Source organism: Ictidomys tridecemlineatus, chromosome 16 (genome assembly GCF_052094955.1).
Source record: "Ictidomys tridecemlineatus isolate mIctTri1 chromosome 16, mIctTri1.hap1, whole genome shotgun sequence".
Lineage (NCBI taxonomy): Eukaryota > Metazoa > Chordata > Mammalia > Rodentia > Sciuridae > Ictidomys > Ictidomys tridecemlineatus.
In genome coordinates, this window is record NC_135492.1 from 36,666,775 (window position 1) to 36,693,988 (window position 27,214).

Here is a 27,214-nt window from a genome sequence, read left to right on the forward strand (position 1 = left end):
AAGGAGGGAGGGGGAGGGGAGGGGAGGGGACACCCAAGTGACATTTAAGATTTTATTTCCAAACACCTTCAGGGAGGGGGGACTCTACCAAAGCAATCGCAAAAGTTATAATTTACAAAAAAATAAAATGAATGCTCTTCAGACACAACTGACCACAGCGCAGAGCTCACGTGAGCGGGCGGGCGGGGCCCAGGCCGTGCACGCTGCCCCGGGGGCCGCAGCGTCCCGTGGAGTCACGCGGTCACTTCATGTACTTGTCCTGCTGGTCAGCCAGGATCTTGGCCGAGGACTTGGCGTCGTAGAAGAGCTCGCTGATCTCCTCCACGTGCTCCTTCTCGATGCTGTCCTTCCCGTTGATCTTGGCCAGCAGGTTGGCCGGGGTCAGCAGCTGCACCGAGTACCTGCCGCGGACGGTGGGGCCAGGGGTCAGCCGAGGACAGAGCTTCCATGACTGGGAACGTCACGGTCACAGCTGGTCCTCACACCTTAACCCTCGTCTGGAAACTCCCCAAGCCGGGCACAGTGGCTTCCCAGGGGCTCCGGAGGCTGAGGCAGGAGGATCGCAAGGTGGAGGCCAGCCTCAGCCACTGAGCGAGGCCCTGAGCCACTCAGCGAGACCCTGTCTCTCAATAAAATAGAAAAACGACTGGGGACGGGGCTCAGGGGCAGGGCACCTGCCTAGCACTTGCGAGGCCCTGGGCTTGCTCCTCAGCCCCACATAAAAGTAGATAAATAAAAATAAAGGCCCCGTGCGTCTCCAGCTGAGAAGGGCTTTGAAAGTCACCACCCACCCAAGGCGGCCTGCAGCTGTGGGCTCAGCCACACCCCAGGGACACGCGGAAGTTGAGGAAACTGGTCACAGGGCCTTGCGGACTGTCGGGGACACCGTCCCACTGTCCTCGTCCACCTGGACAGGAGCCAGGGGCCAGGGGAGAGGCTGGGCTGGCGAGGCCCCCACGGAGCCCAGGCTCTGGCTCTGTCCATCTCCTGTCCCAGAGGACAGAGGCAGGGTCAGTGACCTCCCGCAGAGAGAGTGTCAGCTGCAGGACAAGGGGGACCTCTCTCGTCAATCACAGCCTGAGCCCTGGGCAGCCTCCACCTGGGCCCAGGAGGCCACGGCCTCACCTCAGAGTGGTCTTGGTGCCGATCTCCCCCAGGTGGTTGAGCGCCTCCTCACTGATGTTGATCCCCTCCGTCTGGGCTCGGATCTTAATGATCTTTCAGAGGAGAAAAAAAAACCACCATCAACAGTGTCCGGGCCCCAGGCGCAGTGGCCCACGCTTGTCATCTCAGCATCAGGAGGCTGAGGCAGGAGGATCGAAAGGTAGAGGCCAGCCTCCGCCACTTAGCAAGGCCCTGAGCCGCTCAGCGAGACCCTGTCTCTAAATAAGATAGAAAAAGGGCTGGGGACAGGGCTCAGGGGTTGAGTGCCCCTGGGTTCAATCCCTGGGACCAAATAAATAAGTGGCAGTGCCCAAATGTCCCCTTTATCCAGTGCTTTAAAATGACCCTGTGCCGCGTCTCATGCTGCTGGATCGGGGACTGGAAGGCTGGCCGCAATCTCCAGGGGACCCGGGCCACCTGCATGGCCGTTGTCCTGCTCACTGACTAAAGAGTGCCCGGTGTCCCCCTCTGTCCCTGCACCCCAGCCCCTGAGGCTCCAGCCTCCCTCCGCAGCCTGGGACTGAGAGGAGCCATTTTTATTTGCGAGGGGAACGCGAGGGTCCAATAAATCAGAAGGTGTCCCCGGGACCCGGCAGCCCGCACAGCATCGGGGGGCCATGTCATCTGTCAGGCGGTGACGCCTGTCGCGGGGTCCTGGGGAGCTGCGGGGCGGCCACGGCGGGAGGCTGGGCTCGGTGCGTGGGGTCCCGCGGGCGCTGGGTGACAAGGGGCAGTGATGAGGTGGCGTGTGGCTCGGCCGAGATACCCGGGTCCTGGCGCCTGGTCCACACGGGGATCTGTCACTCTGGCAGCTTCGTAAACAAGGTCTCAAGGAGCCCAGGCCTCAATTAGAGCCACAAAACACTCCCGGGCGGAGGCCAGGGACTGGGGACAGCAGTCCTCCCTGCAGACTTCCCCAGAGGGACAGAGCCAGGGACCCAGGGAGGCCAGGCATGCTGGGGCCTGCACACAGTAGAGGCCCTGCGAGGCCAGCCGGGTGGGGTCCAGGTGACCAGGCCAGCGTGCACCCCAGGATGCGACCCCCCATGCAGGCCACCGCTGCTGCAAGGTGCCCCAGCAAAGCCCTTCAGCTGGGCTCAGGGTGTGACCGGCCTGTGATCCCAGCACTGGGGAGGCCGAGGCAGGAGGATCGCCAGGTGGAGGCCAGCCTCAGCAAAAGCAAGGCCCTGAGCAGCTCAGGGGACACTCTGTCTCTAAATAAAATACAAAAAGGGCTGGGGACAGGGCTCAGGGTCGAGGGCCCTGGTTCGGTCCCTGGCTATTGTCAAGTCCCTGTTTCTTATTCTGTCCCTGAAACTTGGCCAAAGGGGGTTAAAGGTGACAACAGGCAGGACCAGGGGAAGCGAGGCTCTGGGACGCTGGGCAATGTCCCCGTAACCCACCCGCCCTGCAGACGAGGGGACAGAGCCTCTGGGTAACAGGAGCTGCCCAGGGTGGGGGGGCCGCAGGGAGGCGGAGGGGACGCAACAGGGCCACCTGCTTCATCTCCTGCGGCGAGTAGAGCATGGTGCGGATGATCATGACGCGGTCCAGCAGGTCCAGGGGGATGCCGTGGGGCGAGGTGACGTCCTCCGTGCCCCTGCGGAGGCCAAGGAGTCCCGTCAGCTGCGCTTGTCTGAGACAAGACGCTGGACACTGCGAACTGGGAAGGGGCACTGGCAGCCACAGAGAGCGAGGGGGTGACCAAGGGAAGCCGACCAGGGACAGGTCATACGCTGACCCCCAGGTGGCCCCAGAGAACCTCCTTTTTGCTGATTTTTGGAGGCTCCACCACGGAGCCCCGTCCCCAGCCTTTTAAAATTTTGGTTTAGAGATAGGGTCTCCCTGAGTGGCTTGGGGCCACACTGAGGCTGGCCTCCAACTCGTGATCCTCCTGCCTCAGCCTCCTGAGCGGTTGGAATTACAGGTGTGCGCCATTGCTCCTGGCTGGACAATGATTTCTTAAATACGAGGCCAAAAATACAAAAGAAAAAGCAGATAAACTGCACTTCTTTGTGATGCTGGGGCTGGAACCCAGGGCCTTGGGCACACTGGGCAAGCACTCCACCACTGAGCCACATACACCCCCAGCTCAATCAACTGGGGCTTTAAATCAAAATTCAAAACTCATTTATGTCAAAGTCCCTGTCCAAACACTGAAAAGACTACCCTGAGAATAAATAAAAATACAAATCACACACGATAAATGTCTAGTACCCACAATATATAAAGAGCTCTTACAATTCAACAATAAAAAGATAACATGAATAAAAAGGGGGCAAGATATTTTTACAAAGATATACAAATAGCCAATAAAACACAAAAAACACAGTATCCCTGGTCCTCGGGAAATGCAAATCTAGTGAGAGACCACCGCACACCCACCAGGACATCTACAGTGGGACAGTAACAGACGTCGAGCGGCAGGTGGAAAAACCAAGACCCTCAGACATTCCCAGAAGGACTGTGGCACTAAAGCCGTCCTCTGGCAGGTCCTTGGAAGGTCAGAGGTGCCGTGTGACCCGGCAGCTCCCCGCTCCACACAGATCCAAAAGAAACTGCGGTCCCCACACATCGGGGGCAGCATCACTCCCACAGCCAAACCCCCCGACGGGCTCCGCGTGCGCGAGTGCACAGATGCATGAGCTGGTGAATGTGCCACGCGGTGGGCGCTCCTCAGCCACCGGAAGTTCAAGTGCCTCCCAGCGACTTGGGAGGCTGAGGCAGGAGGATCGTAGCTGGAGGCCAGCCTCAGCAAAAGCAAGGTGCTAAATAAGCAGCTCAGCGAGACCCTGGGGGCTGTGAGCAGGGCTCCCCAGCAGGGGGCGCCATGTACCCGTGTGGAGCCCTCGGCCAGCCAGGCGGGACCCAGGGAGGGGACCCAGCGAGGGGACTCCCGCAGTATCAGGTGGTGGCTGCAGGGCCTCCAGCCCCCAACGCCACCCAGGTGCCCTGCGCTCCCCCAGCAGCCGGCCGGGCGGACACCAGGCTGCAGGAGGCGTCTGAGCTGACCCTGTCCAGCTGGTGCCTGGGGACTTGGGGACCCGACCACACAACGCTGCCCATGAGCCTGGGTCACGGGCTCAGATCCCAAGGACAGGGGAACAGCCACCGGCAGGGACCCGCGGGTGGCCTGGTGCTGTGGCCCTCTAGCTCCTCAGTCGGGGCGTCTCCACGGAAGCCACCAAATTCCCAGCAGCCAGTCTGGGCCCGTGGGGGGTCACTTCCGGCTCTGGCCGTCCTGAGACACTTGGACCCCGGGATCCTTTTCTAACTCCCACCCAGCGTTCTCAGGGCCCGTCCCCACGGCCCTCGGCTGCTGGCGGGGAGGCCCCCAGCGCAGGGGCCCAGAGAGGGCTCGGGAGCCAAGGAACGTCACCCAGCGGTGGCACAGGTGGCAGGGCCGCTGTGCCAAAGATGTGTCCACGCCCTTCTGCACCAGACCCCCTGTCCCCACGGCCTGGGGCCACTGTGCTCCAAGGCGGCCTGAGGCCAGGCAGGGGCCAGAGGCATCACGGTGTCCCAGGGAAGGTGTGGGACCCAGGCACTACTGTCCTTACTGGTTTTGTGACTGGAGAGACCTGCGTCCTTGCCAGTGTGCACAGAGGCCGACTCACAGTAGCTGAGCTACGGAGCCAGCCTAGGTGCCCCTCAGCAGACGGACGGATAAAGAAACTGGGGTCCCTAGACACAGAGGAATATTACGCAGCCTTGAAGAAGGATGAAATGAGGGCATCGGCAGGTAAATGGACAGAGCTGGAGACGATCAGGCTGCGGGAGATGATGAAGCGGGCTCACGTGCGCTCCCTGCGTCCCGTCCTCACTTGTGACGTTGTGGGTGGGCACAGCACCTACCTGATAACACAGTTGCCTCGGTTGGAGGCAAAGATCACGATGGGAGCGATGGAAGATTCCAGAGCCCGGTGCAGGTAGGTGAAGCACTCGATGTCCAGCATGTGCACCTCGTCCACGAACAGCACGCCGGGGACCAGCTCGGCCACGCCCTGGTCGATGTACTTGTTCACCACCTTGTTGATCTCGCCTCGCAGCTTGTCTAGGAGACGGAGCACGGGCAGGGTGACGGCCGGCGGGGGAAATGTCACCCCTCTCTTCCCCCCACCTCGACTCCCTCCAGACCCAACCCTGCAGCCTGCGGCTCCTCCTGGCTCTGACCCTGGCTGGGTACTGGCCCATCCCAGTTTTCATTTGAAAACAGGAATCAGGCCAGGTGCAGGGGCGCGGGCCTGTCACCGCAGCAGCCTGGGAGGCTGAGGCAGGAGGATCGCAGGTTGGAGGCCAGCCTCAGCCACTGAGCAAGGCCCTAAGCAACTCAGCGAGACCCTGTCTCTAAATATAATGTAAAAAGGGCTGGGGACGGGGCTCAGGGGTGAAGCGTCCCTGGGTTCAATCCCTGTACCCCACCCTAAAGAAACAGGCATCATTGCACCCAAATGCTACAGAAATCCTTCCTTGGAGCTATCCAGTTGGGAGCCCCAGGGAGACGCGTTTTTATATGCAAATTCTCCTCTGCTGCACGAGCCCTTTTTGGGGGCCCTGTGTGACAATGCTCAGGTTAATTAACTTTCAATCAAGTGCAGAGACAATCCTGGCGGGGAAACCTGAGGGTCGGAGCAGGAGTCCAGCCTCGGCCCCAGAACCATCAGCCCCTGCGGAACGGCAGGCCCGCCCCGGGTCACAGCCCTCATCCTCCAAACCAGCGCCCGCTGTCACTGGGATGGAGCTGCTCACAAAGAACCAGGATCTGATGCCTGTCCTCGCCCAGAGCCATGACGCGGGGCTGTCACAACCCAGTTAGGAGACGGAATCTGCTCTTGGCCACGCACAGAGGAGCTCAGACTGCTGCAAGGCCTCAAGGCGACAGTGGATTCATGTTTAACTCACGTTTTCAGGGAGTAAAAAGGAAATGGTTCCAACAAGGACATAAAATTGGGGAAGAGCCGGGCAGGTATTGTAGCCTAGGCCTGGCATCCCAGCAGCTTGGGAGGCTGAGGCAGGAGGATCGCAAGGTGGAGGCCAGCCTCAGCCACTCAGCGAGGCCCTGTCTCTAAATCAAATAGAAAAAGGGCTGGGGAGGCCGCGCCACGTATCCTACCTGTGATCTCAGTCTTCTTTGGCTTCATCAACTGGCCCATCATGGACAGGATGTCTTGTCCCCCCTGTGGGAGAGAGGACTTTTTAAGGCAGCTACCAAAGCCCATCCTCCTGTGTCCTGTGGGTCCCTGACGTCACTCCACTTGGAATCCTGAGGTGGACAGGCCCAGCACAGCTGCCCTGGGAAGGATGAGGGGCTCCTAAGCACAGAGGGATCCTGGAGGTGTCCCCTGACCTGCAGGGGTGAGGCAGAGCCGTGCGCAGTGGCACGTGTCTGTAAAAATCCTGCCAATTCGGGAGGCTGAGGCAGGAGGAACACAAGGTGGAGGCCAGCCTCAGCCACTCAGCGAGACCCTGTCTCTCAATAAAATGGAAAAGGGGCTGGGGACGGGGCTGTGACAGCGCCTGGGCATGGGGACAAAGGGGCTGAGGCTGCTGTGTGCTCACTGCTCAACCTCCCACAGGGGACAGCCTGGTTCCGGGCCGTACCTGGGGCCTGGCGTTGGCCACGTCCAGGTCGTGCAGCGTCACGTCCTGGATGATCTCCTTCTTCTTGTGCACGTCGCCCTTGGGCAGGGGCACGTACTCCTCGGCCTCCAGGTCGAACTCGGTGGCGTAGGTGTCGCAGCGGCCCTGCCTCTGCCAACAGAGACAGCCCGGGCACCTCAGCCCCCGGCCCACCGCCGCCTGGGCCCCCAGACCCGCCCAGGCGACACCTGAGACTTTCTAGAACCTTCTCTGCCCTTTCTTTTTGCTCCTGATAAAGGAGCCTCCAGGGGACTCACTGGGGCGGGGACGTCCAGGTGGTGATTTATGGGTGACACGCGGCCTGAGGCTCATCCATTAACAGGGAGGCGCGGCCACTGCGGGACACAGCATCAGATAGAGGAGGAGCCGCCTGGCGGTCCCCAGGCTCAGGACTCGGGGAGGGACGCCAGGAGATAAAGGAAGATGGAAGAGGCCGCCTGGCGCAGCGGGAGGGACGCAGGCTGCCGGGTCCCTGTCCCCCACGGGGTCTGGGTCTTAACTGCCCGCTGAGGTCACCAGGACAGGAGGCAGAGAAGCCACGCTGACTCAGGTCGAGGGACAGCTGCTGGCCCCCCAGGTCCCCCCAGCAGACCCTCAGGCGTGGCGCTGTCCCCAGGAGCAGACGTACCTTCACGGCCCCGCTGTTGGCCTCGATGTAGATGACGTCCCCGGCCTCCACTCGCTCCTTCTGGAGACTTTCAAAAATGCTGGGGTCCAGCTAGAACCAAAGCCAACCACACAGAGGGGGACTCAGGGGACTGTGACACATGTTCCCGTTCCTTCTGACCCCGAGGGCAGGCACCTTGCCCTAAGAGACCTGAGGGGCCAGGTGCAGGGGCGCACATCTGTCATCCCAGGGAGTCGGGAGGCTGAGGCAGGAGGATTGCCAGGTGGAGGCCGGCCTCAGCCACTCAGCAAGGGGAGCAAAACGATACGAAGCAAAATAAAAAGGGCAGGCGCCTGGCTCTCGGCTTAAGCCTCCTCAGTTCAATTCACAGGACTAAACAGACAGACAGACAGACAGACACCCCGGGAGCGGGTGGGTGTGAGGGCAGGTGACAGGTACAACAGCCTGGACTGGGGGCTTTGTCCACCAGGAGGAGAACCTGAGGGTGGCCGTGTCTGCCTGCAGGGGACAAGACACGGTCACCACTCCTCCTCTTGGCCCTGATTTCAGGGACAGCAAAGTGGGAGGAGCATTCTCACAGGGACCCGGCTGTCCTCAGAGGGGACCTGTCCGGGGCTACCCCACGGCACCCCCCAGGATGGCCACCGCAGCGCCAGTCCTTGGGCTGGGGGCCCCAGAGCTTCCTGCCTAGCCACCGACCCGAGGCTGCCTCTGACGTGGCCCGTGATCCCGGTGACAGCGCCCAGAGGCACCCACAGAGGAGTCCAGCTCAGAAGGGGAGCATAAGCTGGAGTCCCCCCACACTGTCTGGGTCGGAGGCTGAGGAAGGAGGATCACCAAGGTGGAGGCCAGTCTCGACCACGCAGCTAGGCTCTGGGGCTGGGGGCAGCTCAGTGGCAGGACGCTGGTTCACTACGGCCAGGGCCCTGGGTTCGAGCCCCAGGACCACAAAGAAGAGGTGAGGGAGATGGGCACTGGGCAGGGACAGCAGCCTCTGCCGGACAGGTCCCGAGGCTGAGCGTCTGGGGCAGCTGCTACAGAGGGCCACCCGGGGGACACACACCTGAGCTCTGTCCCAGACAGAGTCCAGAGTCAAAGGGGGACGGCGGGGGACATGACGCGGAGTAAGGCTCCCTGCCAGGCCCCGTCAGCGGGAGGTGGCCCCCAAAGGCCAAGCCAGAAACAAAGTGGTGGCCAGAGGCCAGGGGGAGGTCAGCAGGTGGCCATTCATGGGAATGAGGTCCCTGCTGTGCTAGGATTAAGATGGGGGGTGCACACTGTGTCACGCATAAAGACCCCGTGGGCCACACAGGACCAGGGCTGGGCGTCCCCAGGCCAAGATGCGTGAGCCTCCCTCAAACCAGGACACTCGGGAACTTCACAGCGTCCCTGAGGTCCTCTGTCCCAACATGTCACACGTGTGGGAAAACACGTAGAGGGCACCAGGGCCTGAACCTAGGGGTGCTTCACCCCTGAGCCCCGTCCCCAGCCCCTTTTTCTATTTTATTTAGAGACAGGGTCTCGCTGAGTAGCTCAGGGCCTCGCTAAGGGGCTGAGGCTGGCCTCCACCTTGCGATCCTCCTGCCTCAGCCTCCGGAGCTGCTGGGGTGACAGGCGTGGGCCTCTGTGCCCGGCTGGCCAATGGTCGTCATGTGGGGGACGAGTGGCAGAAGCAACTTCTTGACTTTACCCCACGACTCCCAGGAGCAATGAGAAAAGGAAGAGCTGCCTTCATGAAGGGACCCACGTGCAAGCCCTGTACCCAGTGTCCCTGTGTGCCACACGGTGTTAACCCGAGTGCCCCACGTGGCATCCACAGTGCAGAGGACAAGGAAAGGGGGACACGGAGGCCACACCACCTGCTCAGGGGGACTCACCTTGAGCTGCTTGGTGCCCTTGGCCGTCTTGAGGCCTATGATCACGTGGCTGATGGTCTTGCCGTAGCCGCCCATCGGGTTCTCGGTCTCACACGGCGTCAGCTCGGTCACCTCCCCCTCGTACACCTCCTTGGTCTCCTTGATCCGCAGCCCTGGGAGGGGACAGCACACGGGGCCACGGTGAGAAGTGGAGCGGGGCCATCCTTCTCTCCACATCCGTCCCCTCCCCACCAACAACTTTGCTTCCTCAAAACTGCCACAGCACAACAAGTGACAAGTCACCTTACGGGACCACCCGGAGACACCATCCTGGGCACAGAGCTACACCATGGGGAGCAGTGGCCCACGCCCGTCCTCCCAGCTCCGGAGGCCGAGGCAGGAGGACCGCAAGGTGGAGGCCAGCCTCAGCCACTCAGGGAGACCCTGTCTCTAAATAAAATCTTAAAAGGGGCTGGGGACAGGGCTCAGGGGTCAAGGGCCCATGGGTTCAATCCTTGGTACAAAAAAATAAATAAATAAATTTCTCCAACAACAGGAAGCTGTTGTCCAGCTTGGAAGATTCTGGGCTTTCAAGTCGACTTTGACTTTTTAACAGAACCTTTTCTTCTCCGCAGACAGAACGTTCCTCCAAACGGAACGCGCCCCCCCTCGCCGTCCGGGGACAGTGACATGGAATTCCTCCGGGAGGGGAAGTGGCCCCGTCTCTCAGCCGCTCCTGTTTGTCTAGAAGTTTCTCGGTGGTGACAAGTGGACAGGGGAAGGCCCGGCGGACAATGGGCCGGCTGTCGGCCAGCAGAGGGGCCGCGGGCGCTGTCTCTGGCCACGACAGCACAAATGACACGGGCTTCATCCGCGGCTCGGGTTTCCCAGTCCCTGACAGGGACCTTCATCACGTCAAGGAAGCGGCCCAGACGGGGACAGGTGACCGCCCCCCCCAGCCTCGCAGGAATTCAAGGTGCGGGGACAGCAGGCTCCCGTCTGAGGGGCGTCCAGGGCCTGCCCTTTCACTCTGGGGCAGGTTCTAGAAGTTTCTCTTCGCCTGCTGCCATCCAAAGCCCCTGCTGGGTCCCCCACCCCCCACCCCAGAGGCCACCCCCAACCAAGGTGCCTGGTGACCCCCACTTTCTTCAGATTTTAAAGCGTTTTAATTGAATCACAAGCAACTGTGTGGAGACCCGATTTACCAGGTTTTTGTCTCACAGAAATGATTTCGATTTTAATTTTTTTTGTTTTAGTCGTAGATGCGCACGGCACCTCTGTTTTATTGATGTACTATTATGTGCTGCTGAGGGTCAGACCCAGGACCCACACATGCCAGGTGGGTGCACTGAGCCCCTGCCCCAGCCCCCCAAAATGTCTTTTTTTAAAATTTAAGTTTTTAAAAATATTAATATTCAGGTATTTGAAAGGTTGTGATATCTTATTGGTCACAATTTTTTTTGGTTCTTTTTGGTACCAGGGATTCAATTCAGGGCCCCTCCACCCCTGAGCCCCGTCCCCAGCCCCCTTTTTTTTTCTATTTTATTTAGAGACAGGGTCTCGCTGAGTGGCTCAGGGCCTCGCTCCGTGGCTGAGGCTGGCCTCCACCTGGCGATCCTCCTGCCTCAGCCTCCCCAGCTGCTGGGATGCCTGGGCCGCTCTTTCCTGTCTTGTCAACGGCACCAAAAGAACCCGGCAGCACAATCAGCTCGTCACAGAAGCATTTTCAAGACGAAAGGATTCAAAGCACCAGAGAAGCCACAGCCATGTCTCCCTCCGACGTGACACTCACCGATGGCCCTGCGGAAGTTCTCCATCAGCACCTCTGTCTTCTTGATCTCCGTGGAGTAGACTTCGCTCCCCACCATGGGGCAGAAAGGCACCTTACTCCCCAGCTCCTGAGCAATCGCCAGGGCCAGGGCTGTCTACAGAGGTGACAAAGGAAAGGATTTCATTTTACAGGCCCAAAAACATAATCCAAACCCATCTATAAAAAAATTTATTCAAGAGGCTGAGGCAGGAGGATCGCAAGTTGGAGGCCAGCCTCAGCCATTCAGCGAGGCCCTCAGCAACTAAGCGAGACCCTGTCTCTCAATAAAATAGAAAAAGGGGCTGGGGACGGGGCTCAGGGGTTAAGCGCCCCTGGGTTCAATCCCTGGGACCAAAAAAATAATAATATTAATAAATCAGGAAGGATTTACTCCATAACCTTCGATTCATGTTAAAAGGCCGGCGAATAGTGGAAGATCCGTGAGGCCGAATCTGGAAGCCGTGGGTTGGTCAGCACAAGGCCCCCTGACCTTACCCTGTGGTCAACTACAAACTGGTGCCCGGTGACCTGACTCTGGTTGGCAGATGCTAAAGAGAACCAATGTCACAGCGTCTTGTCAAAGGCCCAAGCTGTGGAACGCACACGCTCTCAAGTGGGCCCACCACTGGGAAATGCCACGGCCTCCGAGTGCCATTCCACCCTCCCTCCCGTCCCCAGCCCTGTTTTGCATTTATTGAGAGACAGGGTCTCACTGAGTTACTTAGGGCCTTGCTGAATGGCTGAGGCTGGCCTCCACCTTGCAATCCTCCTGCCTCGGCCTCCCGAGTTGCTGGTTGACAGGTGTGAGCCACGGAGCCTGGTTTTCATGCCCACCTTCTACCCAGAATGTCTCTTCCCTGTTCTTTACAACCCTCAACTCCCCGTTCTCGGTTTCCAGTGTCAAAAACGGTGACCACGTCCCACTGAACAGCATCCCCAACTCCCTCCACCTAATAGAGAAGGGGTGACCATTACAGTTCCATCTAAATAGGATGGATACTGGGTTAAGAAGGGCTTCGTGTCTGTGTAGCTTTCTCCAATTAGAAGCTCATGGAAGGGGCCGGGCTGGGGTTCAGTGGTACAGCACTCGCCTGGCATGTGCGGGGCCCTGGGTTTGACCCTCAGCACGGCATAGTAATAAATAAATAAAACAAACGTTTTGCGTCCAACTACAACTAAAAAATATTATATATATGTAAAAATATCAAAAACAGTCACAGAAGGAAGGCACATAGACCTACCCTTTCCTGTGGAACTCTATGGATCTCACTGATCTTTCCATATTTTATGGGTTAAGAAACTGAGAGCTGGTGTGGGGGTGCACCCCTGTCATCCCAGCAGGTCTGGAGGCTGAGGCTGGAGGATCATGAGGTAGAGGCCAGCCTCAGCCACTTAGCGAGGCCCTGAGCAACTCAGCGAGACCCTGTCTCTCAATAAAATAGAAAACAGGGCTGGGGACGGGGCTCAGGGGTCGAGAGCCCCTGGGTTCAATTCTTGGGGTTCAATTCTTGGTAACCCCACCCCCAAAAAATGAAAACGACTTGGACAAGTGAATGTTCCTGTAAGTGCACACCGTACGGCATTCCAGCCTCAGAAAACGTCCCCCAGACACAGGACTTCTTCATCCACCATCAGACTCCACACAACACGCCCCGGCAACTCCCTATGCACAACTTCAAAATCAGAATCCCAGCCTTCAGTTCACAACGGACTATATTTCGGCTTCTGAACGGTCAGGAGCCTGCCCCAGGCCTCCCAGCTGATAAGTCAATCCAAGCCGCAGCCCAGACCTTTACATTGTTTATTTTTGAACAGGGTCACATTAAGTTGCTTAGAGCCTGGCGAAACTGCTGAGGCTGGCCTCCACCATGTGAGCCTCCTGTCTCAGCCTCCAGAGTCACTGAGATGACAGGCGTGGGCCACCGCCCCTGGTAAGAGCCACTTCTTTACATAGAAGATCAGGAGACTTCCTGTTTCTCTACCCAAAAAAGACTAGAAGTCACTTTTAAGATCAAAACCACGTTTCTAATACTTTCCAATCACACGCGTAGCCAAAATAGTGGTGGGCAAAGTTAGCATTAGGGAAAATGCAGGCTGACTCATTTTCCCCCCTCAAAGAAGATGCCACAGAAGATTTTTAAATAGTTTTTTAATTGTAGATGGACACAATATCTTTATTTTAATGTTTTATGTGGTGCTGAGGATCAAACCCAGGGCCTCACACATTCGAGGCAAGCGCTCCACCACTGAGTCACAGCCACAGCCCGTCACGGATTTTGACAAGGCCCTGGACCAACAGAAATGCATTTCCAGCTGGGGACGCTGGTGCACGCCTGTCATCCCAGCCACTCAGGAGGCTGAGGCAGGAGGATCGCAAGGTGGAGGCCAGCCTCAGCCACTTAGCAAGACCCTCAGCAAGTTTAACGAGACCCTGTCTCTAAATAAAATACAAAAAAAAAAAAAAAAGGGATGTGGCTTAGTGTCCCCAAGTTCAATCACTGGTACAAAAAGAAAAAGAAAGAAAAGAAAAACAGATGCATTTCCAAAGCAAAGACACTTGAAAGAGTTAAAGGACAATCCCAGCGACCAGACCCCTCTGAGGACTTTCCTCTCCCTCTGGCCAGGATGACTTTAATTCTAGAAGCCTCAGTTTGGGATCAGACTCCTTCTTTAAACACACGTATGAGCCACGTCGCTAAACAAAGACAAGGTCCGATGTGAATTCCATTTGGGCTTCGACATGAGGATCGTCCTCTTGGGCAGCGGAAATAAATGCGAGAACACGGGTACCTTGCCAGTTCCCGGGGGTCCCGCCAACAGCACGGCTCTTCCCGCCATCTTCTTGCTTTTGATTAACTCCACGATGACGCCACATGCCTGCAGCACAGAGGGAAGAGATGCTCACTATTGCTGTGTGTCAGTGGGGGAAAAAATGCAGTCTCTGATCCACACGATTTATAGACTCATCCAACCAACCCTGGATGCCAGCACCCTCCAGGCACTGGATGCCCCAACAGTGGAGGCAAGAGAGAAAAGTCTGCCGGGCACAGTGGCCCACACCTGTGATCCCAGCGGCTCGGGAGGCTGAGGCAGGAGGATCTCGAGTTCAAAACCAGCCTCAGCCAAAGTGAGACCCTGAGCAACTCAGGGAGACCCTGTCTCTAAATAAAATGCAAAATAGGGCTGGGGACAGGGCTCAGGGGTTCAGGGCCCCCCGAGTTCAATCCCTGGCACCCCCCCACCCCCCAAAAAGAGACCGAGACCCTTTCTGTTAATAGGAGGCTCCAAGGCTCCAGTCACAACCTCCTATAAATTGCAGGTTTCTGTAGCTGCTCAGCCTCCAGGGAGACCACGGGCCATGACTCTAGGGTCCAGCAGCTTAGAGGAGGTGGGGTGCAAACCCCCGGCCATCATTACTAAACTGGGTGGCCAAGGGATGGGCGGGGTGACGTCACCTCTCCCTTCTCAATTTTTTCTTCTGCAAAAAATAATAATAATGAAAATAAATAACGGGATTCCAGGGGCTTGGTACCACGGCCACTTAAAGGATGCTTGCTCGGGGCGCGGTGGCGCAGGCCTGTCACCCCGGGGCACCTGGAGGCTGAGGCAGGAGGACTGCAAGGTGGAGGCCAGCCTCAACAGCTCAGCCTGACCCTGTCTCGGAATAAACACCAAGGGGCGGCGATGTGGCGCCCCCGGGTGACACTGACGATCGCGGAGTCGGGGACGAGCCCCCGGGACGGTCCCCCCGCGCGGTCCCCGGTCCCCGCGCCCCGGGCCGCACCTCCCGCGCGTTCTCCTGGCCCACGAGCCCCGAGGCCGCCTGCTTGGCCAGGCCGCTCTCGTCGAGCCCCAGCCCCTTCACGTGGCTGTGCGACGCGATGCGCTGCGTCTTCGTGGTGCTCTTCACTTCCTCGATCTTCATGGTGCCGCCCGGGAGCCCAACCCGCCGCCGCCGAGCCACCCGCCGCCGCTACCCCGCGCCCCCGGCGGCCCCGGGGTTACCATGCGGCCGTAACTAGGGCGGCTCGCAAGAGCCCGCCTCCGTCGGCGCCCCATTGGAGGATATCGGAGCGCCGCCGCTCTCCATTGGCTCAGGCCTGCGCTCATCACCAGCTGCCGGTAAAGCTCCGCCCACACACTTCCGGCTGTGTCACTGCGTTGGCTTCCCCGGCAACAGGTGCTTCCGGCTCACTCTAGTGGGTGTGTGAGCGCAGAAGGATGGATCCCTGGTTTTGCTCCCTGGCTCAGGTGGTGGGTGGCCCCGAGTAGCATTTTTGGGGGTGTTTGTTTGGTAACTGGGGATTGAAACCAGGGGCCCTAAAGCACTGAGCCCCATCCCCAGCCCATTTTTGCGTTTTATTTAGAGACAGGGTCTCCCTGAGTTGCTTAGGGCCTTGCTAAGTGACTGAGGCTGGCCTCCAACTTGCGATCCTCCTGCCTCAGCCTCCAAAGCGCTGGTATTGGAGGTGTGCCCTAGAGATAAGCGAGCTTACATGAGGACTAAGACTCGCCTGAGATCCAGTCCATGCGGGTGTTTCTGATTCCCCTATGATTTCTTTGTCCTCTCTAGTCTGACTTTTAAATCTAATTATTTTACTCTGATTATTGACATAGTTATTGACTTGATGGTTGCCTCTTTCCCTCGACTGCTTTACATGATGAAGGTGGAGGACACATATTTACCATTTTAATTTTAATTTTGGAACCTGGTACACAGTCTACAAACCAGCTTCTAGATAAGACTTCTTATGAATTCAAAGAAGGTTCTAGAACCCCCCCCCACACACACACACACACACACAAACACATTATTGAATCCATGCTCTTTATTTTTATACTATGGATTGAACCCAGGGGCACTTTACCACTGAGCCCTGTCCCAGACCTTTTTATATTTTATTTAGAGACAGGGTCTCACCAAGTTGCTTAGGGACCCATTAAGTTGCTGAGGCTGGCCTCCACCTTGTAATCCTCCTGCCTCAGCCTCCCAAGCCACTAGAATGACAGGCATATGCCACCATGCCTGGCTTCAGTTATGTTTTTATCCACTAATAGGTAATAAAAAGCCAGATCAATGTGATGAAACATACACAAGTAATCATATGGAGAAGTACATTCTGGAACCGTGCACTGGACAATCCCTGCTCTGCTGTGTCTCAGCTTCTCACTCCCATCATCTTTCACCTGAAGTCCTTCTACCTCTCCTCTCTCCAGCCCAAGACTCATGCCCTCAATCACTTGGTTCCCAACTCTTTTGCTCCCTGCCTGCCTTGACCTCTGTCCCATCTGACCTTTGAACCCCAAGCCCGGGGTCAAGCCAACCTTGCCTTCTGTACTGCTGCTCAGGAGGAGAAAGCCACCCAGACCCTGTCTCTAAATAAAACATAAAAAGGGCTTGGGATGGGGGCTCAGTGGGTAAGTGCCCCTGGGTTCAAATCCTGGTGCCAGAACAAAGAATGAAACTAAATGCATCTCAAACTCTTACCAAAAAAAATAAATAAATAAATAAAAAGGAAGACATGTTTTCTACTATGTTCTATGAAGCCAGCGATATCTTGATGACAGCATCAGGTAAAGATTCTACAAGGAATGAAAAAAAAAAAAGAAAGAAAAGCAAAAACCGAGGTCAATATCCCCCGTGAACATAGATACAAAATTCCTCTCCCCAAAAATCTGATATTTGTAAACCAAATTCAGCAGCAGTTTTTGTCATTTATTGTGCTATTAGGAATGGAGCCCGGGGAGGCTGTACCATGGTGCTGTATCCCTCGCTCTCTTTGGTGTCTTTATTTTGAGTCACTGTCTCACTAAGTTGTGGAGGCCGGCCTCACATTTGCCCACCATCCTCCTGCCTCAGCCTCCAGAGCCAACCTGGAGGCCAGGTGACTGGATACCACTGCGCCCCGATGGAGTGAGCTGCTGCCACTTTGTCAGACTTCCCCCACCTCGGATTCAGTGTGGCCTGAGCGGATCTGTTCAGTTCTGGGACCGACAGGGAGCTCAGGTGGAGGCCTGGGGGACGGTGTCCTCTGAGGCTGGTGGATGTAGGAACACACAGGGTTAATTTGCAATCGCTCGGCAAGGTAGGGCCCCTCGGAGAAAAGAGAAATTTCCATTTCCCTCCTGAAAGCATCTTTAAAGCTCGAATTCAAATCAAAGAGGAAAAGTCTAATAACTTGCTCTGGGCCAATTTATAATTAATCCTGGATTAATGGGCCTTGATGAAGTTGCATTCATTACGGGGCCGATTGTGAGAACTTTGAGCCACCTTTGTTTCAAAAAATGGCATTGAAAGACACAGACAGCAGCCGGCATCCCGTTACCATTAGGGACACATTCCAAATAATCACAGCTCTGCAGACAGCCATGTCCCCAGGGACTGTGCCCAGCCATGGGGACTGTAGGGGACCCAGGGAGTCTGCTGTGGAGGGAGATGCCCATCTAGGCTACTGCTTTGGGGGTGAGTCGCATTCAAGTTGGGGTCATGGTACATTTACAGGTGTCCAGGCACCGTGGCCCACGCCTGTCATCCCAGCAGCTGGGGAGGCTGAGGCAGGAGGATCGCAAGGTGGAGGCCAGCCTCAGCCACTCAGCGAAACCCTGAGCAACTCAGCGAGACCCTGTCTCTAAATAAAATAGAAAAGGGGCTGGGGACGGGGCTCAGGGGTGAAGCACCCCTGGGTTGCATCCCTGGTACTAAAAGAAAAAAAAATTGATTTCATTCTTAGTCCTCCTGTGGCTGGACCTGCTGTGGGGTGTCCCTGGTCGTGGGTTCCCATGTGAACATGGGAAAGGGACGTCCATCCATTCCCCTGTCTCTCCCAGTCCCTCCCCTCCCTTCCCTCCACTCCCCTGCGTCTCATCCAGTGAACTGCTGTCCCCCACTTATTGTGGGTCAGCATCTGCATATCACAGAGGACATTTAGTCTTTGTTTTGGGGGAGAATTGGCTTATTTCACTTAGCATGATAGTCTCCATTCCATCCATTGTTATTATTATTATTAATTATTATTATTATGACTGGTACTGGGGATCGAACCTAGGGCTTTGTGCATGCGAGGCAAGCACCTTACCAACTGAACTGTATCCCCAGCCCTTAAAGCCATTATTTTTCATGGCTGAGTAATATTCCATTGTGTGTGTGCGTGCACGCACATGTATGCCACGTTTTCTTCTTTCACTCATCTGCTGAAGGGCACCTACGTTGGTTCACTAAGCTTAGGTATTGTCAATTGAGCTGCTGTAAATACTGACATGGCTGTGTCCCTGTCGTGTGCTGATTTTAAGTTCTCTGGGTATAGACTGAGGAGTGGGACAGCCGGGTCCCATGGTGGTTCCATTCCCAGTTTTCTGAGGCATCTCCGTCCCGCTTTCCAGAGTGGCTGCACCCATTTGCAGTCCCACCAGACATGGATGAGTGTCCCCTTTCCCCCAATCCTTGTCCACATTCTTTGTCACTTTTTTTTTTGATTGAATCCAGGGCTGCTTCACCCCTGAGCCCCGTCCCCAGCCCCTTTTTCTATTTTATTGAGAGACAGGGTCTCGCTGAGTTGCTTAGGGCCTCGCTAAGTGGCTGAGGCTGGCCTCCACCTTGCGATCCTCCTGCCTCAGCCTCCCCTGCTGCAGGGATGACAGGCGTGAGCCCCAGCGCCCCGCTATTTCTCTGTGCTGTCATTTTCTCCAGGGGCCCGTCGCTCTCCGACGCGGCAGGGTCCCCTCCTGGGTCCCTCGGTGTCGTCTGTCCCCGCGCCCTGCAGGTGGAACCCAGTAGGCGCCAACTAGGAGCACGCGGCGGGGCCCGCGGGATCCCCTTCCGGTCTGGGCAGTGGCTGGGGGCGGCGAGCGGCCCCGCCCCACGAGGTGCGCCGGGCGGAAGCTCCGGGGGGGGTGTGTGTGGGGGGCGGAACGCGCGCGCACGCGGCTCGGGGCGCGTGGGGGGGCCGTCCGGCGGCGGACCGGCAATGGCGGCGCGGCGGAACGTGAACGTGGGCGTGCTGGGCCACATCGACAGCGGCAAGACGGCGCTGGCGCGCGCGCTCAGCACCACGGCCTCCACCGCCGCCTTCGACCGGCAGCCGCAGAGCCGCGAGCGCGGCATCACGCTCGACCTGGGCTTCTCGTGCTTCGCGGTGCCGCTGCCGGAGGCCGGCGCGCCCGAGCTGCAGGTGACGCTGGTCGACTGCCCGGGCCACGCCTCCCTCATCCGGACCATCATCGGCGGTGAGCGCGGGCGGAAGGGGAGGGGCGCCGGCAGGGGGCGCTGTCGGCCCGACGCTGCGGTGCGCCGCCCAGACCCGCCCCCCCGGGGGCCGGGACCCAGCGCCTCCGGGTTCCGCTGGGCACCAACCTGCGCTGAGCGTCTGCATTGAATAGTAGTAGCCCGGTGGCGGGAGGCCAAGGCCGGAGGATGGAGAGTGGAGGCCGGCCTCCACCACTGAGCAAGGCCCTGTCCCCAGAAAACAGAGACAGACAGACATAGAAGGGGTTGACATCCCCCCAGGTTGAGTCCCCAGAGCCAAAAAAAAGAACAGTTCAAGTCACCCCTCACCTGTCCCTTGGTCGCTTGGCTTCCTGGTCCCTGGAGAGTGCCCCATATCCTCACATAGAAAGGGCCTCGTTCTCTGTAAAGGTCACCTGGAGCCAGGTCTGAGGCTGAACCCCTGTCCTCCCAGAGACCAGGGAGGCTGAGGCAGGAGGATTACAAGTGAGCAGTTCTGTGAGATCCTTCCAAGTCAAAATAAATAAATAAAAATAGGGCTGGGGGTGGAGCTTAGTGGCATAGAGGGACACCAGGTCCTGTCCCCAACATTGCCTCAAAGTCAAGCAAACCAACCAAACCAGAGCAGACCCGTGTCCAGTGCCCACTGGGCGGACAGTCCCCACCAGCCTCTGCATGGTGAGCCTCTGTGTGGGAGCCAGTGTTCACTGACCGAATATTCTAGAACAGAGGTCCTTGGCGTGTGGGCTGTGTTCCCCGGGGGATGAGCTCCAGCCACACCTGGGACGCCTGAGCCCCGTCCCCAGCCCTTTTATACATTTTATTTAGAGACAGTTTCTCATTGAGTTGCTCAGGGCCTTGCTGAGTTATTGAGGCTGGCCTCTAACTTGGGTGATCCTCCTGCCTCAGCCTCCCAAGCTGCTGGGATGACAGGCCTGGGCCACCAAACCCAGGCCAATCTTTTGTGTTGGTAGATGATTTTTCAAGCCCATGTGAGGACACTGGAATCGAGGGGCGGAACTCTAAAATGTGTTTTTCTTTTGGAAAAAATGATAAAGGGTGTGTATGTCAGAGGAGTCTGCGTCTTGCTGCTGACCTGGTCCCCTGCCTTGATTCTGGTGTGTTTTCTTCTAGAAATCCTCTGTGGGTCCTCGGGTGTCCTGTGTCGCAGGCTCAGTGACAGACTGGAGGCTTTGATCCCTTCTTGTCCCCCTGCGCTCGCTGCTGTGGGTCATCCGCCCCGTCCCAGGGGGCTTTGGTGCTGCTCTTGGAAATTGGGACGGGTCCTTGTCCCCTGGGGTTGGAGACTAAACTCCTGAGGGCCCAGGCCAGAGCAGGAAGCAGGTTTTATTGAGGGGATGGAGCAGAACAGGGAGCTGTGTCCCTGGGAGGGCCTGTGTGTGGCCCTCTGTGGATTCCAGGTTTCTTTTCTCCCAAACCCCCTCTTCCCGTGTTGCCTGCCGGACCAAAAGGCAGGGCCCGAGCCAGCCAGGGGTGCCTGTGCCCCTCCACACCTGCCTGGTCTGGGTGGAGGTGGGAGACCCAGGTTAAAAACCTGAGGAGGTGCCCGGCACAGTGCGCAGCCCTGTCATCCCAGCAAGTTGGAGGCTGAGGCAGGAGGATCGCAAGGTGGAGGCCAGCCTCGGCAACTTAGGCCCTGAGCCACTCGGGGAGACCCTGTCTCTCAATAAAATAGAAAAAGGGCTGGGGACGGGGCTCAGGGGTCGAGGGCCCTGGGTTCAGCCCTCCGTGGCCTTTTCTAGTACCTACAGAGGGAAGCCACGTACAGTGATGTACTTAGGATTTCTGACTGGGATGGTGTGGACAGGATGTGACGTCAGTGGAGACCCCACTGTGATCTGCCCCCGTGAGCCATGTGCAGCAGAGACTCCCTTGAGATCTGCTCAGTGACAGCGAGCTGGGGCTCCCAGTGGACCACAAGATCACCAAGGAACACAGCCCAGGCCCCGTGGTGTGCTGCCTCGCTGAGCTGTGACGGTCCTTAGTAGGAAACGCGTCTCGTCTGACTGTCCTCGACCTTGGGTGACCTTATTGTGAAGTCAAGAAGCGCTCGGCTTTGAGAACCAGGCCGACCTCTGACCTCCACTGTGGGCCTCCGTCAGAGGCAGGTCCTGGTGACCACACTGGCCTCTCTCTCTCCTTTTTTCTGGTCCCAGGGATTGAACCCAGGGGTGCCTCACCCCCGAGCCCCGTCCCCAGCCCCTTTTTCTATTTTATTTAGAGACAGGGTCTCGCTGAGTGGCTGAGGCTGGCCTCCATCTTGCGATCCTCCTGCCTCAGCCTCCCCAGCTGCTGGGATGACAGGGGTGGGCCACGGTGCCCAGCTGAACATTGGGCTTCATCCCCCTTGACTCATGGGCCTGTGGGGTCAGCAGTGGCAACAGCCCGTAGCAGTTATTTAGTGATTTCTTGGGGTCACCCCCCCCCCCGTCCTGTCCCCTGTCACTGCCGAGCATCCCGGGAGGTCGAGGGCCACTTCCCGTCTTGTGGCTGTGGCTCAGAGCGCACGGGGCTCCTGGGACACGCCAGTGCTAGCTGCCACCCAGTGGATCTGACGTCCCCACCCCACTGTGGCCCCCTCAGTGTGGAGGGCGACGTGTCCCCTCCGTCCCCGTCCCCTGTCGCGCCGTGTCGGGGCGGGACGTGACCTCGAATCCATCTTCCACCCTCCGTCTCGGGTGGGAGCTCCAGGAAGATGCAGGACGTGTGTCTGGAGACCGTGGGGTGAGGCCGACGCGTCCTCATCTCTCTCTGGGGGACAGGGACCTGAAAAATGCAGCCGTCGCGGTCTGCCCATCCATCCTGCTCTGGTGGCCGCCAGGATGAACGGCGCTGCGCCTCCGGGTCTTTTGTCCGGGTGCTTAATGAGCAGGGCCTCCTCTCCCGGCTTGTCACCCCGTCGCTCCCTCCTGTGCCCAGGCTGCACTGCTGCCTCCTCTTGGCTTGGGCCTGCCCTGCCTGGAGTGGTCAGCTCGTGGGTGGGACTGGAGGGAACCCAGCAGGGGCCTGGGGGCTCTGTCTTTGCAGCCTGGAGAGCACGTCCTTGGCAACGCTTCAGCTGCTTTGCGCGTGCGTACGTCCCCCCTCGCTCTCCCTCTCTCTCTCTCTCTCTCTCTCTCTCTCTCTCTCTCTCTCTCTCTCTCTTTCTCTCTCTCTGGTACCAGGGATTGAGCCCAGAGATGCTTTTCCACCAAGCCCCGTCCCCAGCCCCTTCTTTAGAGACAGGATCTCACTAAATTGTTGAGGCTGGCCTCCCACTTGTGATCCTCCTGCCTCAGCCTCCCCAGTCTGGGATTCCAGGGTGCGCCACTGCCCCCGGCTGCAGGAGCACGTTGTGCCGACCACGTGTTTGTCCTGAGATATTGAGGCTCACTGAAAGGTGTGTGTGTCTAGGGGAAGAGCCTTGTTCATCTGAGTGTCTTTGGCTCCTATGTGCAGCCTTGAGTCCCCTGTCCCTGTGTGCACACCCAGTGAGCGACACTTGTTGTCTCTTCTTCATTAAAAGGCACACAATGTACTAGGTCTGGTGGCCCACATCCGTCATCCCAGTGACTTGGGAGGCTGAGGCAGGAGGATCGCAAGGTGGAGGCCAGCCTCAGCCACTTAGCAAGGCCCCAAGCAACTCAGGGAGACCCTGTCTCTCAATAAAATCCCAAACAAACAGGGCTGGGGACGGGGCTCCAGGGTTAAGCACCCCTGGGTTCCATCCCTGGTACAAAAGATATCTTAAAAAGGCACCTTCCAGAACCTTCTTTTCTGCAGTATCATTTCTGCGACGTCCTCCGCCACCAAGCGTCACAGGGCCCGACCCTGCAGTCACTTCCTCCAGGGCCTCCCTGTCCGGGAGGCAGCCTCCAGTGCAGTTGCCCCTCCATACAGGGGTGCGTTTCCTGGCACCTGATTACACTCCGCCCACCCCCTGCCACTCTTCCAGGATGCCGTGTCTCCCACTGTCCCCAGGACACTGCAGTCCAGCTTCCTGGGCAGCACTTTCTCCAGGCGCTGGACAGCGGGTGACTTTGCTTTGCTCTGGGTGACAGTGTGGGAGGAGCCCCACGTCCCCGCTGCCGCCACCGCAGCCTTGAGTCTCAATTCATGCAGAATATCTGAGCAGGAAGCCACCGGAGAGACAAATGGACGCAGGGAGTCATATTTCATCCTGTTGCGGCCTATTTTTCTTCTCCCGGGGCTTCGCCCTTGAGAACGGAACATATCAAATGTTCAATCAAAGAATATGCTCCGAGTCCTGCGAGGAATCCAAAAGAACGCCCAGCCTCCGCGGTGGAGGCCCCCACTGGGCTGGAAGGTCACGTTCAAAGTCGGGGCAAAGCTGGGATCATCCAAAATTCATTTTTTTTTTCAATTTTTCCCCCAGCAGCTCCTTGGTCTGCCATCTGCATGTCCCCTGGGTTTCCCAGGAGCACTCCATGCAGGTGGCAGGAGGATCTGGGCAGGTGTCCCTGGAAACAGCCCATCATGGAGGCCTTGTCACATGGAGTCTCCACCAGGCTGGGCCTGAGGCTCCCTTGCCTTGGAGCTTGGTGGCCATATTTCTCTTGGCCTTGAGGATTTGGGGGGAGTTGAACCCACAGGCCCTTAGTCCCCGCCCGAGTCCCCCTTTCCAGCCCCATTTTGTGTTTTATTTAGAGACAGTCTCACTAAGTGGTGGAGGCCGGCCTCCACTTTGCCATCCTCCTGCCTCAGCCTCCCAAATGGCTGGAATGGCAGATGCGGGCCACCCTGCCCACCTGCGCCTCACTTCTCCTTCGAGAAGCCACGGCCTTGCCCAGCCTGAGCCACACCTGCACTGGGAGAAAAGCGTCACTGGCGAGGAACAGTTTATCCACGGACAGGAAATCGAATGGTCGCAAAATAGGGATTTCTGCTTCCTTCTCCCCTGGATGATTTGACTTTTTGTTTTGGTTTAATTAGGTCTTTTATTTCCTTGTGCTGTGCGATTAGGCTCCTGCCGCTTTGAAGTGGCCTGGTTGGGCGGGTGGGGGGACTCCGGGATTGGGGGGATCCTCTCTTGGCAGGAGAAGAAACGGCTAGGCTGTGGGGACAAGTGACTGTCTCTCTCCCCGTATCTGTCGCACTGTGATCTCCCCTCTCCAGTCTGGGGCCTCCAGGAAGACTCAAATCACTTCCTTTGTCTCTCACCTACTTCCCGAGGATATTTATTTGGTGGCGGGCACAGGTGCTACCTGAAGATAAACCTGACTTTTCTTCTTTGGAAAATTACTTCTTCAAGTTGGTTCGCGTGACGCGGCTCGGCCTGTGGAGCCTGCCTTGCCTGATCTTGGGGACCGCAGAATTGGTATTTTTTCAGTCCCAGGAATTGAACTTAGGGACCCTTCACCCCTGAGCCCCGTCCCCAGCCCTTTTTCTGTTTTATTGAGAGACAGGGTCTCGCTGAGTGGCTCGGGGCCTCGCTTTGGCTGAGGCTGGCCTCCACCTTGCGATCCTCCTGCCTCAGCCTCCGGAGCTCCTGGGGTGACAGGCGTGGCTGGATCTGTACATTTTTTCTGGGAGGCCCACTTTTCTGCCCCCTGAGGCTGGATGAGGTGCCCTTCATCTGAGGCCCTCACACCTCTGCTCCGTGTCCCCACCATCTCCTTGAGGCCCGGGTGGTGGATGCCTGTGGTTTAGGGAGGCCATCTCCCTGCTCCTCCACAGGTGACAGGAGGGTGGCCCTTTCACGATGGCTTTTACAAGCCCCGACACCGACCCTCCTGGCCCACAGTGCCCTGTCCCTGCGCGACTGGCCGTCGCTGGGGGCTGGGGCCGCCTCCGGCTTGACCCCGGCTGCTTGGATCTGCTGCAGGAAATTCGAACAAACTTGTCCTTTGGTAATTCTCCTGCCTCCGTGAACCTTTAACCCGAGGGGTCCTGTGAGAGCCGGGGCGGCCTGGGCCCGTCACCCCTGCTGGGGCTCTCAAAGGGCACCGTGCGGGTCTGTTTTCACTTTGCTCCTGCAGCTCTTTGGAGGAAGGGGATTAATTCAGACCTGATCCTCAGACAGGACGGGATTTTTTTTCCCCCTTTTTTTTTGTGCTGCGGATTGAACTCAGGGGCCCTCGACCCCTGAGCCCCGTCCCCAGCCCTTTTTCTATTTTATTTAGAGACAGGGTCTCGCTGAGTTGCTCAGGGCCTTGCTGAGTGGCTGAGGCTGGCCTCCACTTTGCGATCCTCCTGCCTCAGCCTCCCCAGCGGCTGGGAGCACAGGCCTGGGCCACTGCGCCCGGCATCCCCCAGGATCGTTAGTGTCTTAAAGCTTTGGCTTTGTGACCTTGTGCCTTGTGCCATGATGCAGAAGGGACTGCGGGTCGCCTCATGCACCCAGCAAACCCTGAGCAACCTGGTGCAGCCAGGGGCGGGGTTTCCGTGGCCAGCGAGGCAGAGTGGTTCCACTCAGGAGGGGCTGGGGGCTGGGGACCCACCTGCGTGTGGAGGCCAGGGAAGACCTTTCTGTGGCCGTGGCTGGAAGGCACAATCTGCAGGAGGAGGGGAGGCCAGCCACGGAGTGTTGGGGGTGGGGTGCTCCAGACCAGAGGAGGGGCATATGCAAAGGCCCTGGGGCAGGACTCAGCGCAGGGCTCATGTGCAGGTGGGCGGGCATCAGAGCCAGCCTCTGTGGAAAGGCCTGGCGTTGGGCGGTTGGAGAGATCTTTGGAGAACCGTGTGCGCTTGGCCTCTCTGTCAGCCCTGGTTTTACCGGGGGATTAGCAACGGCACCTTGTGTTCTCATCTGACGACCAAAAGACTCAGAAGACAGGCAGGGTGCAGTGGCACATCCATGACATCCCAGAGGCTCAGGAGGCTGAGGCAGGAGGATCGCAACTTGGAGGCCAGCCTCAACCAAACCAAGGCCCTGAGCCACTCAGCGAGACCCTGTCTCTAAATAAAATAGAAAAAGGGCTGGGGACGGGGCTCAGGGGTCGGGGGACCCTGGGTTCAGTCCCCAGCGCACACACAAAAGAAAGAAAAATGGGAGAAGATGAGCCGGCCCTCAGGTCGTGGGTGGCCCCAGGCCGGCTGACCTGTGCGCTGGCCTCCATGCTCAGTCTGTTTCTGGTGCAGGTCCGCCTCCTCTTCCCCACGGTCGAGGCCGGGCTGGGGTGGAGACGCGGCTGGCAGACGTCATGTGGTAGAGGGAGTGGGACGTGTCCCCGACTCTGCCACTGTTTGGTCGTGGCTCTGTGGCTGGCAGCCTCTGTGGAGGCTGAGGAGGCTCCTGAAGCCTAAAGCAACAATTAGACTTGAGAGGTGTCGAGCAGGGGTCTGGGTCACAGAGCTAGGAAGCGGGGAAAGTGTCACCGGCCACTAGCCCACCTCTGATGTTTTTGGTCGCTGCTATTTCCCTGCGCACTTTGATGGGACATGCTCCCTGAATATGTCCTCCGTCCCTTTCCTGCCCCCATGTTTCTTGGGATGAAGGTCATGAGAGGAGGGGGGTCAACGAGGAGTGAACCCAGGGGCGCTGAACCCCTGAGCCCCGTCCCCAGCCCTTTTCCTATTTTATTTAGAGACAGGGTCTCGCTGAGTTGCTCAGGGTCTCGCTAAGTGGGTGAGGCTGGCCTCCACCTTGCGATCCTCCTGCCTCAGCCTCCCGGGCCTGTGGAAATATGGGCATGTACCACTGCACTCGAACTTTGAGGCCCTGTTGAGATCCACATGCGTTAGTGGGGACAGAACCCTACCCACAGGCTGGGGGAGAGACTGTCATTCCTCCTAGTCCCCTTTATTCCCTTTCTAGAATCAAATAGAACCTCTTCCTGGCAGAGATTTCTGGGCTTAAAAAAAAAATGGTCATATTGACTCATTACCAAGGATTCTTTTAATCATTCCTCAACTTTTTTTAAAAAAGGACATGG

At 57.9% G+C, this 27,214-nt stretch overlaps 2 protein-coding genes across 3 annotated transcripts in view; one reads left to right on the forward strand and one right to left on the reverse strand.

Moving 5' to 3' along the window:
- Positions 1 to 38: 38 nt before the first annotated feature.
- Positions 39 to 15,144, reverse strand: Ruvbl1 (RuvB like AAA ATPase 1). Of its 2 annotated transcripts, XM_078033898.1 has the most exons (11): positions 14,883 to 15,143; positions 13,889 to 13,975; positions 11,081 to 11,213; positions 9,310 to 9,461; positions 7,433 to 7,522; positions 6,766 to 6,915; positions 6,278 to 6,341; positions 5,020 to 5,218; positions 2,662 to 2,764; positions 1,126 to 1,217; positions 39 to 401 (listed from the first exon to the last, which is right to left on the reverse strand). In XM_078033898.1, exons 1-11 carry the CDS (start codon positions 15,021 to 15,023, stop codon positions 242 to 244), a joined length of 1,371 nt encoding a protein of 456 aa, XP_077890024.1. In that variant the 5' UTR covers positions 15,024 to 15,143; the 3' UTR covers positions 39 to 241. The 2 variants fall into 2 exon arrangements, with proteins under 2 accessions (XP_077890024.1, XP_077890025.1); XM_078033899.1 differs by lacking the exon at positions 2,662 to 2,764 and having other exon boundaries at positions 259 to 401; positions 14,883 to 15,144.
- A 3,862-nt stretch (positions 15,145 to 19,006) lies between these two features.
- Eefsec (eukaryotic elongation factor, selenocysteine-tRNA specific) overlaps positions 19,007 to 27,214 on the forward strand; it is a 52,123-nt gene continuing 43,915 nt past the window's right edge. Inside the window, exon 1 of the mRNA XM_078033901.1 lies at positions 19,007 to 19,321. Within this exon, the coding sequence (XP_077890027.1) occupies positions 19,063 to 19,321 (259 nt within the window). The 5' untranslated portion in view covers positions 19,007 to 19,062. The remainder of the gene's footprint in view (positions 19,322 to 27,214) is intronic.

What these genes read in the sequence shown, in the direction of transcription:
- Ruvbl1 (XM_078033898.1), bottom strand. Translation starts at nt 15,023, where the DNA reads ATGAAGATCGAGGAAGTGAAGAGCACCACGAAGACGCAGCGCATCGCG. An exon ending in GACCCCCGGGAACTGGCAAG is followed by an intron (nt 11,214 to 13,888) that starts GTACCCGTGTTC and finishes TCACCTCTGTAG; the next exon opens with ACAGCCCTGGCCCTGGCGAT. An exon ending in CGCCGCAGGAGATGAAGCAG is followed by an intron (nt 1,218 to 2,661) that starts GTGGCCCTGTTG and finishes CTCCTCTGAAAG; the next exon opens with ATCATTAAGATCCGAGCCCA.